At 39.7% G+C, this 17,108-nt stretch overlaps 1 protein-coding gene across 5 annotated transcripts in view; it reads right to left on the reverse strand.

Moving 5' to 3' along the window:
* PDK3 (pyruvate dehydrogenase kinase 3) overlaps window positions 1-17,108 on the reverse strand; it is a 217,004-nt gene that overhangs the window by 109,363 nt on the left and 90,533 nt on the right. For 2 of the 5 annotated variants that reach the window (XM_012448848.2, XM_021670474.2), the window contains exon 12: window positions 14,809-15,049. The exons of the other annotated variants lie outside the window; for them this stretch is intronic. In XM_012448848.2, the coding sequence (XP_012304271.1) occupies window positions 15,019-15,049 (31 nt within the window). In that variant the 3' untranslated portion in view covers window positions 14,809-15,018. Of the gene's footprint in view, window positions 1-14,808; window positions 15,050-17,108 lie in introns of those variants that run through there. 5 annotated transcript variants of the gene reach the window in all.

The raw sequence follows: 17,108 nt of genomic DNA on the forward strand, positions 1-17,108 counted from the left end.
AGGAAAAGTCCATGTTTCTGCCCACTGAAACTTCTGATTCTACCAATAGAATCTTACAATTATTTCACTTACTAATTTTACATGATTAGTATTTTACTTACTAATTTTACATGATAATTTTACTCTCCCTGATACAAAGATTACCAACTCTATGAGAGAAAATAGGAAAACCAGATTTTTAAAAGATTTTCTATTTATTTGAAACTATGCTAAAAAGAGGAGACTGACAATGTCATCCCTTAGGTGGGCCCATGAATGGCAGTAAGGTTCTGTTTTGTGAGGGCCTCACATGGAATAGTTTAAATGCTCCTAATTGGATAGGGCTGCTTCATGGATGAGGTGGTCATTCTCTATCTGCCCCTAGATTCTTTGATTGCAGACTGCCTGATGGGCCTCCCTCACCTGAAAAATGGGGCATTTATTTGCCCTTATAAACTGTTACTTCATTACCAGTTGAAGCTCTAGGAGAAGAGCAGTTTTCATATAGGAAGCTCCATTCCAATTATTGTGCTAAGGTGACAATAATTATCTCTAACTTTAGAAATAATTACACTATTATATTAAGCTGTCACTAAGGAACTGTCGAAAGCTTCTGCATCCATCACTGTTGTTAAAATCATTAACATGTTTATTTTGTTTGGGGACTTGCAAATACTGTTTGGACAAGAATGCCAGAGAATAGTTAAGAGTAGCATTAGCATAATTTAGAGTTTCTTGCAGAGAAGGGCACGACAAGGCTGCTTAGTTGGCCCAAATCCAAACTGACAAGGCCTTTTCTCCTTTTTAAGTATTTCCCAATTGCCATTAGGCAGATCATCAAGAAAGGTGCAAAGCTCCTAGGCCTGCTCTGTGCCAGGGAGACAGGATTTGGTGCAGCCAGCATTCTACCTGTTCCCAAAGACTGGTCTATAGTTTGAACTTTATCAGTGGTTTTCAACCCTGCTGCATGTTAGAATCTCCTAAGGAACTCATAAAAAAGACTCCCCAGCACCCCTCTACAGGATCTGAAGTGGAGTCAGATTGAGACCCTCTGGGCTATGGTAATACGTCAGGTCAGGGAACAAAATAAGCCTGAAAGTAAATGGATTCAAAAAGGCAGATGATTAATGACTTGTGTAGCAAAGAGAACTGATCTCCCATGTGGTCACAATAGGAAATGGTCTAAATATCATTTTATCTTTTTTAACCAAGGAGAGAGAGATGATGATGCTGATAAAAGTGTCATCAGTGGGCAGAGGACAAAGGATTCGTTGACAAAGGATTCACCTTAACACCAATGTTTAAAAATGACACAATTGCTATAAAGCACCCAGCCTGGTAACTGGTGAAAACGGATGCTCAATGTTAATCTTAAATAATTCAACAGATGAAACGGCTGTCCAGTATGGTTGCCACTAGCCATATGTAGCTATTTAAATTCAAAAAATAAAATAAAATGTAAAATTCAGTTCCTCAGTTGCACTAGCCACATTTTAACTGTTGAGGTGGCTAGTGGCAACCATATTGGACAGCATAGATATAGCACATTTCCATCACTGCAGAGAGTCCTAGTGGTGGATGGTGGTCTACAGAAACTCTCCTAGAGGCAACCCCTTCTACATGATGGCTTATGATTTATTCATGTGATCAAAGTGTAAATCTGTTATTATGAAGCAAATATCTGAAAATATTTTCAGCAGATAATCACTTGTAAGCATGCATTATTAAGTCATTCGGAAAGGATTTTGAAATGAAGAACAAAAAAGTAAAAATACACAGTAAAGTGTGATGCTCTGCAGCAGCTACATGGAACTGTGTGATCTTGAGTTGAAGAGTCTCTTTGTGAGCCTAAACCGCACATACTTGATAGATTTCAAGCCAGGGCAGGAGTTGCTGCTACAAAAATACAAATCCCAAGTCATGAATGATGTCTTAACACAGCAGCTGACTTTGGTAAGATACAAATGGGTAATATTAAAATTCTGAGTATAACCGTCAATTTCAAGAGTCACTGCTTTTGTATTCCATATATAAACAACATGAAAGTAGATTAGTAATTGCTTACCATTTTAGGTTTTTAAAGAGTGCCACAAAACATCAAACCTAAAAAGAGTCTGGAATCCATGTAGTCCAATGCCCTAATTTTATTTATTTATTCATTCATTCATTTTTGAGACAGGGTCTCACTCTATTGCCCAGGCTGGAGTGCAGTGACGCAATCGTGGTTCACTGTAGCCTCAACTTCCCAGGCTCAAGCGATCCTCCCACTTCAGCTTCCTGAGTAGCTGGGCCTACAGGTGTGCACCACCACACCTGACTAATTTTTGTATTTTTTTTTCTAGAAACAGGGTTTTGCTATGTTGCCCAAGCTGGTCTCAAACTCCTGGGCTCAAGTGATTTTCCTGCCTTGACCTCCCAAAGTGTTGGGATTACAGGCATGAGCTACTCTGCCCAGAAACTCCCTAATTTTATAGATAAGGAAACTAAGGTACAGTTAACACAGCTAATTGGTAGCTTAACAAACACAAATGTGATTTCCTGACATGAACACTCCCCAAGGACCATTCAAATCCAAGGCATTTGCCTCAAATTTTTGAGAACTTTTGTTTTTTAGCATTAAACATGGAAGACAGCAGTTATGTGGCTCTCCAATTAAAAAATGAAAAGGAACCTCTTCACTACAAAATGTTTACTAAAAGAATTACACACTGCTAAAGAACGTGAGGGCTACATCTGTTCATTATTCGGGAAACACTTAACTGCAGCCAAAGGTCTTTGGAGGCACTGGGTTTTGGTGTCGGTGCTGCCCAGTTCATTGTAAAAGACCATGGAACCAATAGCACTTTCATTGAAAAACTCAAGATGTTTGTCTTCTGAAGATGCCGTGTGGCAGCAGTTTGCAAAGTTAGTTTTTGAAACAATTCTCCTGGAGGATTTGTTAAAATATAGATTCCTAGGCCTCCCCGCTACCCGCTAGAGAATCAATCAGTAGAAGAGCTGAGGTAGGACCCAGGAATCTGCATGAGCCGCATCTCAGGTAGCTCTGGTGTAGGTGGGCCATGGCCAGGCCATCTCCGTTTGTCCATGACAGTGCCAGTGTACACCTACCTACACAGTTTACAGAAACAATTGATAGTGCTCTTTTTCATTCTCAAAAGTGTCCTGACTTAGACAGTACAGGGTATGACCTCTTTCTTCTATCCATGGACCATATTTTGAAATATACCAACTCTAACAGTTTACTGTTAGACAGCTCCTATATTTCACCCATAGGATGCTCCCCAAAAAAGGTGAGCCCTATGTTCCCTGCTAGAGACTCCAAATAACCTATTTTTCCTTCGCTCAATCATAAGACTTTCAGTAAGCATCCTTGTCTATTCCCAGCAATTTGCAAAGGTGCTTGGTGCCATTAATGTATGAAATTTCAGAAACCAAGAGAGAGAAGTTTATAGGTGGAAGTGATGAGAAATAGACCAGAGCTCAGAAAACACCATAGTGATGCACAGTGAATCACAACTACCATTTTATTGTTCTGATTATTGGGGTACAGAATTGTCCACGTGCTCCAGGACTAGTTTGGCTGTGACAGACACCACAGATTTCTCTGCAAGTTACGAGAAACATTATCTGAGTCACACACTTCTCTGGTCATGTTTTCCCAATCATCAAAATGAAACACTTTTCCCCATGGAATGTGGAGTGACAGATTATCTCAAACCAAAGTCATCCTTCATTCATGATGGTGTGTACCAGCCAGGCCACAGAACAGCACAGTACTCAGGGAACCAAGCTTCTTTCTATAAACAAAGCTGCTTGGGAACACTGGACTCATGTGTACATTTATCACTGTAACTAGGCTGACAGAGGCATAAAGCGAACCAGGTCAGATTTTGACTTAGGAGTACAAATATTGTAATGAACTTTTATTTAATGTATAATGCTTTTACCCTATTAGCAGCTGTTTCCAGTTTAGACACCGCCTTTATGAGTCAAATGATAAAAAAATCAGTAAAGTATGGAACTTTACATTTCATTGCAGCATCAGATATGTTTACAATGGTATATTTTTTTTCCACAGTGGCGTTTCTTATTTGGTTCAAGCATTTCTTAGGTAGTCACAAGTTGTTCTAGATTTGGGAAACATTGAAATTTCAAGCACTTGCATACTTTTGAGAGGATGTAAACTTAGAGCAGCAGATGGTGTGTATATAAACCATAAGCAGCAATTAGGACCTCAAATGATTTTAACACCAAGGAACTGTACAGACATTAGGGTCAGCCAGAATGCCAAAGCGGTATGTTCCGTTCTTCTTAAAAATGTTTTTTGGACTGACTCAAGCACAACTCTAGTTTCTAATCAGAGTGTGGCACTCAGTTCCACATGAGAACTAAGCATCACAATGAGAAAAGAGCGTCACAATTCTAACAAAGAACATAATGGAAATGAAGGAGGCAACAGAATTCAATTCCTCCAACAGTGAATAAATCAATTTGAATTTTTAAAAATACTCCATACTTTTATATTTCCTAAGTAAACTTCGCCTTGACTGTCCACTCAAGAGTCAAGATACACTTGGTAATTTTTAAATAGATGCACAATTCATTGGTCAAAATCACATACTTTGCTTGAAAAGCAAGATACCAATGGACTTAATGTGATGCTTTCCCCAGGAGTTACCCAGGCATCTAGGAGAAAAGGAACAGACCTAGGATCTCATCAAGCCCCTTATATTTCACTCTTTAATGCTGGTTACAAGGCTGAGAATATTCTGCCTGGTCCCTCTTCAGTAGCAGGCAGTCTCAAGTTTTGTCAAATCCCTAAAGTGACAGACTTTAGCTGTAAATATTCTAAAATATGCTCATTAAACATGTGGAATGTTAACCTCAACTTTTTTTTGATGAAGGCGTAAGTTGGTTCTTACTGTAAGTATATAGTGCCTTTGAAAATATGGACTGAGGTTTCTCACGGTTGTAACAGTTCAGATGACAAAAAGCAAATGGAATTTATAAGAAAGCGGTGCCACAACAGAAACAACAGTATAACATTTTCTACTCATCCTACCTGTTTTCACAAACTCCTTTTGTGACACGACATTTAGCACAGCTCAATGGTGGGCACCACTGACTTCCAATCAGATTCCATTTTTGTAACTGCCTTTTTCATGTCTAGCATATGTGAAAAGCCAAAAGAACTAGAATTGGGTATTAAGATTCTTTTATTTCTCTCAAAAAGAATCTCAAGGTAAGAATATTTAAAACATTAAGTGGTTCTGTTATTAATATGCATTCCATTCTATGCTTGCCGTTTTCAACCAATTTGGAAGGCAAAGATGAACTAAAGAGTAGTTAAACCAGTGCTATGTGCCAGAGTTAGACATTTCTTGACTTTGCTAACTGGAGGGCAAATATTACTCAGTACATACATGATTGTTGATATTTGTGCTGTTTTGGCCCATTTGCAAAAGTTATCCAGAGAACTCTAATTAAGAAGCCACTTTTAGGTTCATTGAAGTTAGAATTATCTAATGTAATGTTCTTTTAAGTGAAAGCTTTTTATCCCCAAAGGAGTCAGTTCCAATGGAAAATAAAATCCTCACTGAAAAGCCAAAAAGCAAAATTATCAAACAAAATCAAATTGCAGGGGTTTTCTGTGAAAATCTCAGAGAAGCATGATAAAAGGGATCTATGCTTATCTTCTAGACAAAGGAAATTTGGATGTCATTTATCATGAAAAGAGCAAAGTTCAGGTTTCTTGGATAATCTTATGTTCCTGAGATTACAATACTCTAGTTTTGAAGCTCTAGCTCTGAAATTTACATAAGAACTATCAAATCTGAACACACTATAATAGAGTTCCAGAGATTTCCATGGGATTCTTATCAAAGGCTATTCCCTGAGACAGGTGGGGGTAGTGAAAATGTAATTCTCTGAGTACAAAAAAAATACATATAAAATCAATTTGATCCCTTTACTTTTCCCTTTAAAGAAATTACTAAAATACTATAGTCTAAACTCTTAGGTTTTATCTTTTTAAATTTTTCTTTTAAATGAACACTTACTGCAAGGCCAGGCATGGACGGACGGGATGCTTTCACATACACCTTCTCTCCTGATACTTCTCTTAATATCATCATTTGTATAGAAATAAAAATATGGTCTTACAATTTACACAAACTTAGTGGAATATTAAAATAATTAGCTAGAATGGAACTGTAATTCTTTGCTTTTGGAAATTATAACACGAAAAAAGTTAAGCAAACTTAATGGAATCCTAAAATGAGTAGAACTTTTAAAGAACGCAATTGCAATCCTATACTTTTAGAAAATATAATGTGAAAAACAAATCCAAAACACCTATGTAAATTAAAGCTCAAGCCATGGTATTCAAAACTAAAATGATTTACATAATCTACTATACTTTGTGTTTTTTTAGTAATTAACCTTCCTGAGGTTGATTTTGTTCTCCTTAGTGTTTGCTTAACTAAAGTGCTTAATAAAATTTCTACAGAATATATTACCCTCTCCATAGATATTATTTTGAACTACAATCTGATAAAAATCTAACTACATTTAATTATGCTTGATTAATCCAAATGTCACTGAGAGATTTATAGAACAGAGAAATACTTTTCAGGTTAAGTTCATACTCTTCACGGTAAGCTTCCTGGATCGGTATTACCACAAATACTATCTCATGTCTCTAATTTTTTTTAAATGCCACAAAAAATATTCCCAATAGTCCAAACTGGACCATGGGACTCCAGAAATCAATCTTCTCATTTTCAAGAGACATGCAAACCTCTATCAAAGAGGAAGTCACCACTTCCAATGGGAGGCATGCTGCCCCTGCAGCGTCACCAACACTTAAGGGGAAAGGATGGAGAGAACTGAAGTCAATTCTCCACCTTAGGTGTTTTATGCAAAAAAATGCACTTACAGGATGCATTTTGAACTTATTAAAACACTGTAAGGATCCTAAGGCGAGATAAGGGGGGTGCTTTCTTTTAATGCAGGCACATAACTGTATCAGACCTTTGCTTGGATGCTTTCGGTAATGATGCCCTAAAATGCTTTAGTTTATACACAAATAAGTTTATTTTAAGGGTGACAAATTGGCCCTACCTATGGGGATAATTAAACACATCCCATCTTCTTCTCCAGTTTTTAAATCTCCCACTGCTGGGTCACTCAGCTCTACCCTCAGGAACAACCAGACAGAAAACTGCAAGACCCCCGGCCCCTGATGTGGCTCTGATATTCTCTCTGAGGCAAGGAAGAACTGTCATAAGGAGCCACCTGTGTCATACACAAAGTAACAGTGTCCTGGCCGCCCTAACCCTATCACCCAGATCATGGGGAATTCATGTCACTCTCTTAGAGAGAGAAAGGTAGAAACAGGTTTCTCAGGAATTCTGTGACCAAAATATTGTTGTCATTTTATTTTCCTTTTGGGGGATGTATATAGCTGTTACCAACCTGTGGACTTGAGAGAGAAGCCATCCCAGATTATCCTTTCCTCCACCTCTAAAACAAGTTTGGAAGTGTTAAATAGGGTCTCTTCTGACAAGCAGCTGTTTTAGCTACAGCATCATCATCCAGATGCTTTAAACTTCTATTCAAATAATGAGTTCTGAAGTCCTAAAAAGACACATCCGGAAACTGCTGTAATTATGGGGTTTTGTTACAAGGAAACAGCAGCCCACACTATTCAATGAAGTCTGATTGTAAAAGCTTCCTCCTCTCACCTGACCACTGTTCCCCATTGGTCAGCAAGACAATGAACTGAAATGGGCTCCCGTTCGTTCTGTCTACCTGAAGCCATAGTGTGGGGACCTCGACAGGGTCCCCTGCAGAGCTGAGTGCATAGGCAGGCACAGAAAACAGACTCTCCAAATTCAGATCAATTGAAGGTGATTCATCAGTGAAGGTGAGAAAAACTCAGGAATCACTAACGCTTTGTCTTCTAAGGAACGCACCTATCCGTGATGAAAACACAGGAAGAAGATTTGGTGCTACCTCCTGCATCTCTCTTCCTGGGTTGATTTTTCTCCACAGCACTCATCTCTCAATTGTACTATTAAATATCCTTATTGTGTTTCTAGTCTGTCTTCCCTAATAGAATGTGGGTTCATAAGGCAGGGGTTTCTGTCTGCTTTGACCCCTGACACGTGCCCAGCATTCAACACAGTTTCTAGCACACTGGCGACATTGGACAGTATTGCAATGGAGGACTAAAGGTAGCTTTCCTTCACATGACTCCTCTCCCCGCCACCCTCCCTTTGTTAGTCTCTCTTACACGTGGGTACTGGTCTTTGAGTCTCCATTTCACACCAGGACAGATGCTAGGGAAAGGTACTGCCCAGGATGGAACTTGGTGCATACAGCAAGGCTGTCACTGGTGCTCCTTGGTCGTTATGCTGGAGCTCTGAAGGTGATGAAAGTTTGCTGCTGGATGTCTGGTGGGATGTGCTCACCACGGAGGCAAGGTGGCTTCCATTCTACAAAAAGTCCAAATAAAACCCCAGCCCCGGCATCTACCTACATACTCACTTTCAAACATTAACTTGGTGTGATTTGGTGGTGGGCTCCAGGTCTCCAAACTATGTGAATATATATTCACGAAAAATCAAAAGAAATTCTGGGCCGGGCGCGGTGGCTCAAGCCTGTAATCCCAGCACTTTGGGAGGCCGAGGCGGGTGGATCACGAGGTCAAGAGATCGAGACCATCCTGGTCAACATGGTGAAACCCCGTCTCTACTAATACAAAAAATTAGCTGGGCACGGTGGCGCGTGCCTGTAATCCCAGCTACTCAGGAGGCTGAGGCAGGAGAATTGCCTGAACCCAGGAGGCGGAGATTGCGGTGAGCCGAGATCGCGCCATTGCGCTCCAGCCTCGGTATCAAGAGCGAAACTCCGTCTCAAAAAAAAAAAAAAAAAAAAAAAAAAAAAAAGAAATTCTGATGAAGACTTAACACTTTTCTCTTTCTTGACGAACCAAATTTTAAAATGGGTTGATTGAAAAGACAGGTAAGAAAACCAGTGGCACAGTTAAGGTCTCAGAGGTGTTAACCCCCTGCAGCGGCACAGCTCCACCAACAACCTATTCATAAAGAAGAGCTTAGGCTTCTCTTGGTAACTCTGGTGATGTGCTAGTTTGGAATATTCTATCATATTTAATCAGCTAATTAATAATTGTCAGTGGTTGATAACTTAAGTTCATTAAAATGTCATATGTCCTCTATTTTCAAACCAGAAGGTACTGATATCTCTAATCAATGAGACAGGAACCTGACTTAAAAGTCATCTTTCCACACAGAACAGTAAACAAAAATCCCATAGTGATTAAGTTGTTAATCATCCTTTCTTGCTGGCAATATTGCTTCCTTCTGTTTGCTCAAATGTAGATTACGAAGGACATTAGCTTCAAACTCAATGTTTAGGCATCTGGACTGCCAAAAAGATGGCAGAACAAATGCATGTTTATTTAAGTGCTCCTGCCCTCTGGCCCACACATCCAAAAGTTGAACAAGAAAAGCTGTCTGTAATGAAACTAGTAAAAGCCACAACTCCATACCACAGACTCCAGGGCAATATCTGACAGATACAACCAAGTTGGGGATGAATCAAAGAAGGGTTCTTGCATTTGCCCAGCATTTCTCCCAGACGCCAGTGGCCACAATTGCTGGGCAGTTAATGAGAGGATTCCCAAGAACTCTACTGATCATTTGTTAACTTGGCAAAACAGGACTAGCAACAGTTAGGAGAGGCTGACCACACTCTGTGTGGGCATGTTTCCACAAAAACAAGGAGGGGAGGTCGAGATCTCAGATGCACCATGTATATTCATCCCCTCCTGTATCCAAAAGAGGAAGAGCAGCGAGAAGCAGAACCAGAGGAGAGAAACTACCTCAGGAGCTGATTTCACAAATGTGCGCCATGTGCAATCCAGGAGAGCAGAAGCGTCATGTGCAATCCAGGAGAGCAGAAGTACAAACCCACCATGTTCCTGCTAGGATAACTAGTGGGAATGGGGAAATGCAAAGTGGATCTCTCTCCCAATGGGACCTGGCCACCCCCAGGGCAGAGGATTCAACAAAGTCTATGGAAGGCACTCACAGACAACATGTTCCAAGGAGGCTTCACATCACTCCTTATTCCCCCAAATCCAAATAGCAGAATCAATGAAAACCAAAAACACCCTCCACCACTATAACCCATCAAGAGCTAGCCTTAGAGTTCAAGTGCTAAGGTTATCATTCAAACATGTCTTGCTCAAAAGAGAAGGAGTCAAGGAGGATTTACCCACTCTTCTTAGACAGATAGAACTGGTACCATTCAAAGACATAATAAGCAGAAAGGGTCATCACGATACTTGTGCAACAAGATAAAAGCAAAATAATACAAGAAAAGGAATGAAAGACGCAAAGGATAGATAAATACATGCTGGAAAAAGAATGAGCTCATAAACATGAAAACTGTAGACAAAATTGTTCAGCCCTGGAAGAAATAAGGAATCAAAGACAACAACATAATGAGCTAAGAAAAGAAAGAGATAAAAAATGAAACTGGGCTGCGCACGGTGGCTGACGCCTATAATCCCAGCACTTTGGGAGGCTGAGACCGGTGGATCACTTGAGGTCGAGAGTTCGAGACCAGCCTGGGCAACATGATGAAACCCTGTCTCTACTAAAATACAAAAACTGGCTAGGCGTGGTGGCATAAGCCTGTAATCCCAGCTACTCGGTGGGCTGAGGCAGGAGAATCACTTGAACCTGGGAGGCAGAGGTTGCAGTGAGCAGAGATCGCACCACTGCACTCTAGCCTGGGTGACAGAGTGAGACACTGTCTCAATAAAATAAAATAAAATAAAACTGTAACAGAAGTGGAAGCCACATTACAAGGAACAAGACCTAGAATCAACAGTACAGAAAACTGAGTCAGTCACTGAAATGGAGGATAAGACTTGAGAAAAAATCATACAGTATGAAGATGAGATGAATGTCATCTAAGGAAAGATAAATGTGAAGGACAGATGATACAGAGCCAATACAAAAACAAAGTTTTGAAGAAGAGAACAGACTAAACTGATACAAAATGTAGTGAGGCCTGAAATGACAATATCTAATGCTCAGCGCATTCCAGAAAAAGGCAACAGACAACAGTCAATCCTGAGATATACTCCAATAAAGTTACTAAACTTCAAGGATAAACAAGGAATTCAAGTATCCAGGGCAAACAATCAGGTCATCTACAAAAGGGGAAGAAAAAGCCATCAGAACTCAGACCTTTCAGTGCCACCAGATATGGACAACAATAAATTAACAATAACATCATGTCTCCAGAGAATTGAAGGAAAAAGGATGTGATCCAAGAATCTGATAGCCAGCCAAGTTATTGTTCATAAGTAACAGCAACAGGAATACATTTGTAAATATACAACAAAACCCAACCAAAGCTGTAATCCAGTCTGCAAAAATATAAAAGCATCAACTCTCAAACGTGGAGTATTTGTATGAAAGGGCTGGCAGTGAGCACTGAATTCATTTAGCCACAGAAATCTAAATAACTCTAGTAATTACCTATAGCTATCCACTTCAACTTGCCTTTTTAGGTAAAAGCTGCCAAATCCATCTGATTATCTCCTCTAACTATGCCAAAATGGAAACACACAAAAGAAAACCTCTCCTGAATGGAATTAACTTGCCCTATAGAAAATTTGGGGTTTAGAGCTTACCCTTTGAGGATTAGTATACTCAAGAAATTCCTCAAAAGAGGTAATACGAATCACCTGGTGTATTGTTCAGAGCACTACCTGCTTGCTTTGGCCCTTCCATTGACTTACCATGCCACCTTGGCAAACTATTTAACTGCTTTGGGATTCATATGAAAACAAGAGATATACCTGTATGGTCCACCTCATGGCATCGTAAGGATCAAATGGCATGCTATATGCAAAAGGTCTTTGGAATCTATAAGCAAGGCTGTAAAACCATGTCACACTGTTTGGATGGAAAGAATTCTGTATTCAGGAGCCAAAATCAGATATTTAGAGACAAAAAAGGAAGAGATGGCTCCTGTGGATCTATCCTTCCACTTCTTTTCATTTTTCTACATTTTAAAGTCATCTCTTAGCACTATAAGGAAATTCAGCACTTCCACAGCTCCCGACCTGAATTTCCATATTTTTAATTTAGAGACAAGGATGGTTTAAGAACTTAGATGTTGCCCTACCATCCAAGGAAAATGTCTGACAGTTTTCTATCTTTGATTGACCTACTATTTATGATTATTATTTTAATATTACTTATTAATATTAACATTTATTAAGCACCTACTGTGTGTCAGGCACTATTTTAAATAGACACAGTCCCCACTTAAAATAAAATAAATGAGAGAGCAATACAGAGGAATGGGAAATAATTTAGCTGAAAAAGGGTCCATGTCTATTTATGTTACAACCTATGTGGAGAAATCTGACCACTGGCTTATAGGCAAACCCTGTAAACAGCCAGATTCTCTGCCTAAATTCAGAGAATCATGTACAGTTGACAAAAAGGATCAATGAATACTTGGGTAAAGGGGCTAGGAAGCTAGGAGAACACATGCTGTTCCCGAAACTCTTCTTGCAGTTGCTTTAGGATTAAAGATAAATTTTTAATGAAGAAAACAAAGACAGGAGAAGCAAGATTGTACTGGGGATCAGATGGATGTGAGTAAGCCACACTGAAATCAATCTTTACTTTTGAAAAACACTTGTAAAGGGAAGAATGTAATGGGATTTTTCTACACCATATTTTCCATATTGAGCCCCTTATATGGTGCTGCTTATGAAGATGTGGCAATTGACGGGCCTTCCTTAAACAAGAGAAATACTGTCAGAGTCAGGGAGTAGGCAGCATGCCCTGTTGCCTCCTCTTTCCTATAGTGTATCACACTTGAAAGCATAAAGGAGTATCATTGGAAATTGAAGCCTAGGAAGATAATATCTCATGTTTATAAGGAAGCTAGGGGCTGGGTGCAGCAGCTCACACCTGTAATCCTAGCACTATGGGAGGTAGGGTGGGCGGGTCACTTGAGGTCAGGAGTTCAAGAACAGCCTGGCCAACATGGTGAAACCTCATCTCTACAAAAAATACAAAAACTAGCTGGGCATGGTGGCAAGTGCCTGTAATCCCAGCTATTTGGGAGGGTGAGGCACAAGAATCGCTTGAACCTGGCAGGTGGAGGTTGCAGTGAGCTGAGATCGCACCACTGCACTCCAGGCTTGGGAACAGAGTGAAACTGTGTCTCAAAAATAAAAAATAAAAAAAACGAAGCTAGGGTCTTTGCATGTAAGGACCATTTTTTTTTTTTTTTTTTTTTTACATTTTTTACACCACACAAAAATAATCATATGGAACAGTCCCGTCACCAAGACACTGACTCAGTCCTCAGACCTATGGGCTTCCTATGGCCCACCTCTCACCAGTCTCTCGGAAGTACATCAGTATTTCTTTCACCTGACTGATTACATTTATATTATCTGATGAGATTCTTCTAAGGATGGAAGAGATGAGCTCTTTCTAAAGATGAATGGAACTGCCCTGAGCTCAGATAATATAATGAAATAAAAGAAAACCAGATCCAGCGGAACTAAGAGAAACAGAAATGCAATCAAGCCACATGCAGCTGGTCAAAGCACACCTCCTCTTGGGGAGAAATCCCCCACAGTGGTGGGAGTGGGGCTAATTGCATTGGTACTATCACATGACTAAAGCAGGATGAATGGTTTACAGGTCAAAACTTCTATATCAGTGGACTCAACACAAATTGGACTGAAACATTTATATGGATGTTAAAGCAGGGCAGAAGTCAAAGTAGATGATACATATGAAAAATCACCATGAAGAGAAGCACATCCTGTGAAGCTGTATATAGGATGCTGGTTTCAATCTGGACTCTTAGATCGCTTCTATTTCTAAGGGTAAATATAACATCATTCCTCTTTCCTTATCTCAAGTCATCTGCTAATTCCCACTTCCAACTTTTACCAAAAACGATTGTGAAAATCAGATTGAGCTGACAATTCTAAAACTGGTTAAGATTAATAAAAATAAAAATTATCAAGACCTGAAATATTTTTCAAAAATAAACTAGAGAGGCCTTTTCCCTCCAATAGTCTATTTTACAACTACTAAAGTGCATCACACTGAAACTTCCAATTCCTTTGACGACTACAAAGGAATAAAATATGACACAGGTACAGTATTAGATAGATGGAAGTTTGACAGAAGCATAAAAACTCCACTTCACACTCTTTACAAATTTGGTATTGACCAGGAGGCAGTTATCCACTTAAGATCTTTGAAACCAAGCAGTTGGGTGAAAAATTCTAAGACAACATTTGGAATGCTTTAATCAACAGAAGTATACAAATGAATTTTAAAATAAAATCAAGGCATCAATGAGGAAGATCTAACATGAAAGTCACCACACCTCACAATGAGAATCCGATCAGATGAAAGAAGGCAAAAGTCTAAATCACAGAGTGGCAGAGGGAGGCATGGGAGAACAAAAGGCCCTGGGACTAAATCATCAGGGCTTCTCCAGCTGATGTCTTCCACTTCCAGGGTCCCGGGGCCCTAGGTGGAGGTTTGGGACAAATTTGGTATTTGGTCACAAGGAGCAACAGTATGATCTGCTGTATCTGCAATGGGGAAGGCGCACAGAATCCTGGAGGGACTGAAGACATCAGACGTTATGATAGTAAGATGGAGAGTACGAGGGCACAAGAGCTGTAAGGAGGCTCCGTGCTCTTTGGCGACAGGCGTCAATCACACCACAGCAAGATGCCATAAACAAGTTACAACTTTAGTGGAAGATCTGGGGTAGTTACAGGAAAAGCTCCATGAAAAAGTCCAGGTGGTACAGAGAAGATACACACTCAAGCACTAGGAATAACTATGATGCCACGCTCAGCAGGTGGAAGAAAGCAGTTCTCTCTGGTTGACTTGCAGAAGACAATGTTTCTTCACAAAGAGGACCAGATCATTCAATCCTCTAGAAAGTTCTATTAGTTTTGATCTTGTCCCTACAAAGAAAACAATGAGAATATCCACAGTGAGCTTGTGAGTACAACCTCCTGTTTTGACCAGGATTTAGAGCATTTCATTATAGTGATAATTCAAAACCCCTTGCTGTATCTCAGAATTACAATTAATACAGAAATAGAATGACCATTTAATTACTTATGTATACTTTAAAACAGTTCTTTACTCTCAGTGAAAACTCTGGTTAGAAATAAGGAGTGACTGCTAAAAAGTATGAGATTCCTTTTTGGGGTGATGAAAATACACTAAAGGTAGACAGTAGGAAGGGCTGCACAACTCTGTGAATATGCTAAAAAACACGGAATTGTTTTTTTTTTAAACAACAATGTTTTTTTAAAAAAAACAACATCCTTTTATAAACACAAATAAAATTATTGCATTAATTTTAACACAGGCCAAAATGATCAATTGGGGTAAAAACCATTACGTGAACAGCTGATGGGTATGTATACATTTGCATAGTGCCAAAATAATACCACACAGATTATTTTCTAGTGAAGAGGGGAAAAATAACTATAACTCAAAGGGATCACATAGCCATCACCTAAACTATGCTCACATCACTAATGGTGGGTCAATGAGATGTCATGGGTCTCGTAATGTAATTCTGCAACAGTGCTTATGGATTTAGCAAAAAATGCTCCATTAGCTTTTTTATTTATTTATTTATTTTTTTGAGACGGAGTTTCGCTCTTTTACCCAGGCTGGAGTGCAATGGCGCAATCTCGGCTCACCGCAACCTCTGCCTTCTGGCTTCAAGTGATTCTCATTCCTCAGCCAGCCGAGTAGCTGGGATTACAGGCATGTGCCACCATGCCTGGCTAATTTTTATATTTTTAGTAAAGACAGGGTTTCGCCATGTTGTCCAGGCTGGTCTCTAACTCCTGACCTCAAGTGATCTGTCCACCTCAGCCTCCCAAAATGCTGGGATTACAGGCATGAGCCACAATACCCAGGCTCCATTAGCTTTTAATCAACTTCCAATTTATACGAAATACAGGGAATGGGGAACAAGCTAAATGACATTTCAAAGAAGAAAGTAAATAAATCAAGGCAGGGCACTTTTTCAGGACAACTGGCATGGTCTCTTAACAACAACAAAATGCAACCTAAGTATCCATGAACAGATGAATGGATAAAGAAACTGTAGTACACACACACACACACACACACACACACACACACACACACACACACAAATGGAGTACTATTCAGCCATAAAGGAATGAAATCCAGTCATTTGCAACAACATGGATAGAACTAGAAGTCCTTATGCTAAGCAAAATAAGCCAGACACAGAAACACAAACTCACATGTTCTCACTTATTTGTGGAATCTAAAATTCAAAACAATTGAAGTCATGGTCACAGAGAGTAGAAGGATGGTTACGAGAGGCTGGGAAGGGTTGTGGGAGGGTTGGGGGGAAGTAGGAATGGTTAATGGGTACAAAAAAATAGAAAGGGCTGGGCACAGTGGCTCATGCCTGTAACCCCAGCACTTTGGGAGGCCGAGGTGGGCAGATCATGAGATCAGGAGTTTGAGACCAGCCTGGTCAACATGGTGAAACCCCATCTCTACTAAAAATATGAAAAAAAAAAAAATTAGCTGGGTATAGTGGCAGGCACCTGTAATCCTAGCTACTTGGGAAGCTGATGCAGGAGAACCACTTGAACCTGGGAGGCAGAGGTTGCAGTGAGCCGAGATCACACCACTGCATTCCAGCCTGGGCAACAGAGCAAGACTCTGTCTCAAAAACACAAACAAACAACAAGAAATAGAAAGAATGAAAAAGACCTACTATTTGATAGCACAATAGGGGGCTACAGTCAACAATAACTTAATTGCATATTTTAAAATAACTTAAAGAATATAACTGGATTGGATTATTTGTAACTCAAAGGACAAATGCTTGAGGGGGATGGCTACCCCATTCTCCGTGATGTGCTTATTTCACATTGCATGCCTGTATCACAACATCTCATGTACCCACAAAAATTTTTTTAAATTAAAAGACAACAACAACTTGAGACTACCCAGATG

Source organism: Aotus nancymaae, unplaced genomic scaffold (assembly GCF_030222135.1).
Source record: "Aotus nancymaae isolate 86718 unplaced genomic scaffold, 86718_ANA_hifiasm-v0.15.2.pri h1tg000058l, whole genome shotgun sequence".
Lineage (NCBI taxonomy): Eukaryota > Metazoa > Chordata > Mammalia > Primates > Aotidae > Aotus > Aotus nancymaae.